The sequence below is a fragment of the Acanthisitta chloris genome, unplaced genomic scaffold, assembly GCF_000695815.1.
Source record: "Acanthisitta chloris isolate BGI_N310 unplaced genomic scaffold, ASM69581v1 scaffold10582, whole genome shotgun sequence".
Lineage (NCBI taxonomy): Eukaryota > Metazoa > Chordata > Aves > Passeriformes > Acanthisittidae > Acanthisitta > Acanthisitta chloris.
The window spans coordinates 22,300-23,899 of record NW_008659911.1 but is presented as its reverse complement, the minus strand read 5'-3'; the positions used below and the strand labels follow the sequence as shown (position 1 = coordinate 23,899).

Genomic DNA, 1,600 nt, shown 5'->3' with positions numbered 1-1,600 from the left:
ATAATGCTGATTGTGGAGAGGACTTGCACCCCCAAATATGCCCCTAAAGAACAGGGAAGTGCATAATTCACAAGGCTGTTATTAAAGTTCTGGCATGGTACTAGCACAGAGAGATGAACACTGTGCAGGATTTATTCTACTTTAATAATCCATTTTTCATTGCTAAAATGACGACTCTCAGTCATCATTAAGCACACGGAATGGGAAGATTGATTGTTATTCCTATCTCTCTGGCATTTCCCTCTTAGAAAGCCATTGCTTTCCTCTACATCAGCTGATTCCAGTGTCCATGCCTGACACATTTCCTCTCCCAACAGGAAGAAACCCACCCATGTGACAGTGAACTGCTGGTTCTGCAACCAGGACACGGTGGTGCCGTACGGGAATCGCAACTGCTGGGACTGCCCCAACTGTGAGCAGTACAACGGCTTCCAGGAGGTACTGGGGCAGGTGCTCAGGGGTGGCTGGGAGGTGGCACAGAGCTTGTGGGAAAACCCTCTCCTCATTTAAGGTGATGCAGGTGAATATCAGTCTGACAGCTCCATGCTGGGCACCTGTGGCTAGAGAGTGATAAAGGCAAATGTTGCTCTCTTGCTTTAAAAAGCAAAAGCAGCCTTGACATACCTCTTAAGAATCTTTTTTAATATGTGGATATTCTTCTCTGGTTTACTCTTCTGTTAAATAACAAAGCCTGTCTTAAGCCAAAATCCAGCACCACCAGCTGCCTGTATAGGTGGGTGAAACAGTGGAGGGGGGAGAAGACTGAGAGCATTTTGTCCCTTTATTTACTTTGATACGTAGGTGAATTTATGGAATGTAGAGCTCCTGACAGAGCTTAGGGAATCTTATTGTCGACCCAGCTTTGATTTTATGATCTAATGTTTGCTTCCCCTCCTGCTTTTTGTCAGAATGGAGACTACAACAAGCCCATCCCTGCTCAGTACATGGAACACCTGAACCACGTCGTGTCGGGCAGTAGGATTTTCTGTGATCCCACCAAACCACAGCAGTGGGTGAGCAGCCAAATTCTACTCTGCAAGAAGTGCAACAACCACCAAACCATGAAAATCAAACAGCTGGCTTCATTCTCACCTAGGGAGGAGGTAAGTGCTCCTGAGGGACTTCCAGCACTGGAGAGTGTGTGTCCAAGGCATTCCCATGCATGTGTCTGCTGCTCCTGCTCTGTTTAATTCCATGCTGCAGCCTAGTAAGCAGGAGAGGAATTTTTCAATGTGCTGTGGAAGGATGCTCTAGAAGTACTATGTGGCAGTCTAGTGCAGGGAAGGTTACTAATTAGTGTTGCACAGTTCTACTCCAGAGCCAGAATATAATGCTTTGTTCTACATGACCTCTGGAAGTTGAAGCTTAAGCCCAAAACATTGCTGAGATCAGCTTACAACTCCAGTACTTACCATGGACCCAGCTGAGCTTATGGGACCTGGTAGGCACCACAGCTCACTAGTTACCCTGAAGCCTTCACAGATTTTGTTTTTCCTGAGGCTCTGGCTGTGCTGCTCTGCATTTGCTAGTGGAGTGGGAGAGGAATCCTGTGCAGCCACGTGATTTCCCTGGTTAGACATCTGTGCCTAGGAGGGCAAAG

General features: G+C 46.9%; 1 protein-coding gene across 1 annotated transcript in view; it reads left to right on the top strand.

Moving 5' to 3' along the window:
- Window positions 1-317: 317 nt before the first annotated feature.
- TMEM201 (transmembrane protein 201) overlaps window positions 318-1,600 on the top strand; it is a gene marked incomplete at its 5' end in the record, with an annotated part of 17,945 nt that continues 16,662 nt past the window's right edge. Inside the window, 2 exons of the mRNA XM_009069594.1 lie at window positions 318-438; window positions 909-1,103. Coding sequence (XP_009067842.1) covers window positions 318-438; window positions 909-1,103 — 316 coding nt within the window. The remainder of the gene's footprint in view (window positions 439-908; window positions 1,104-1,600) is intronic.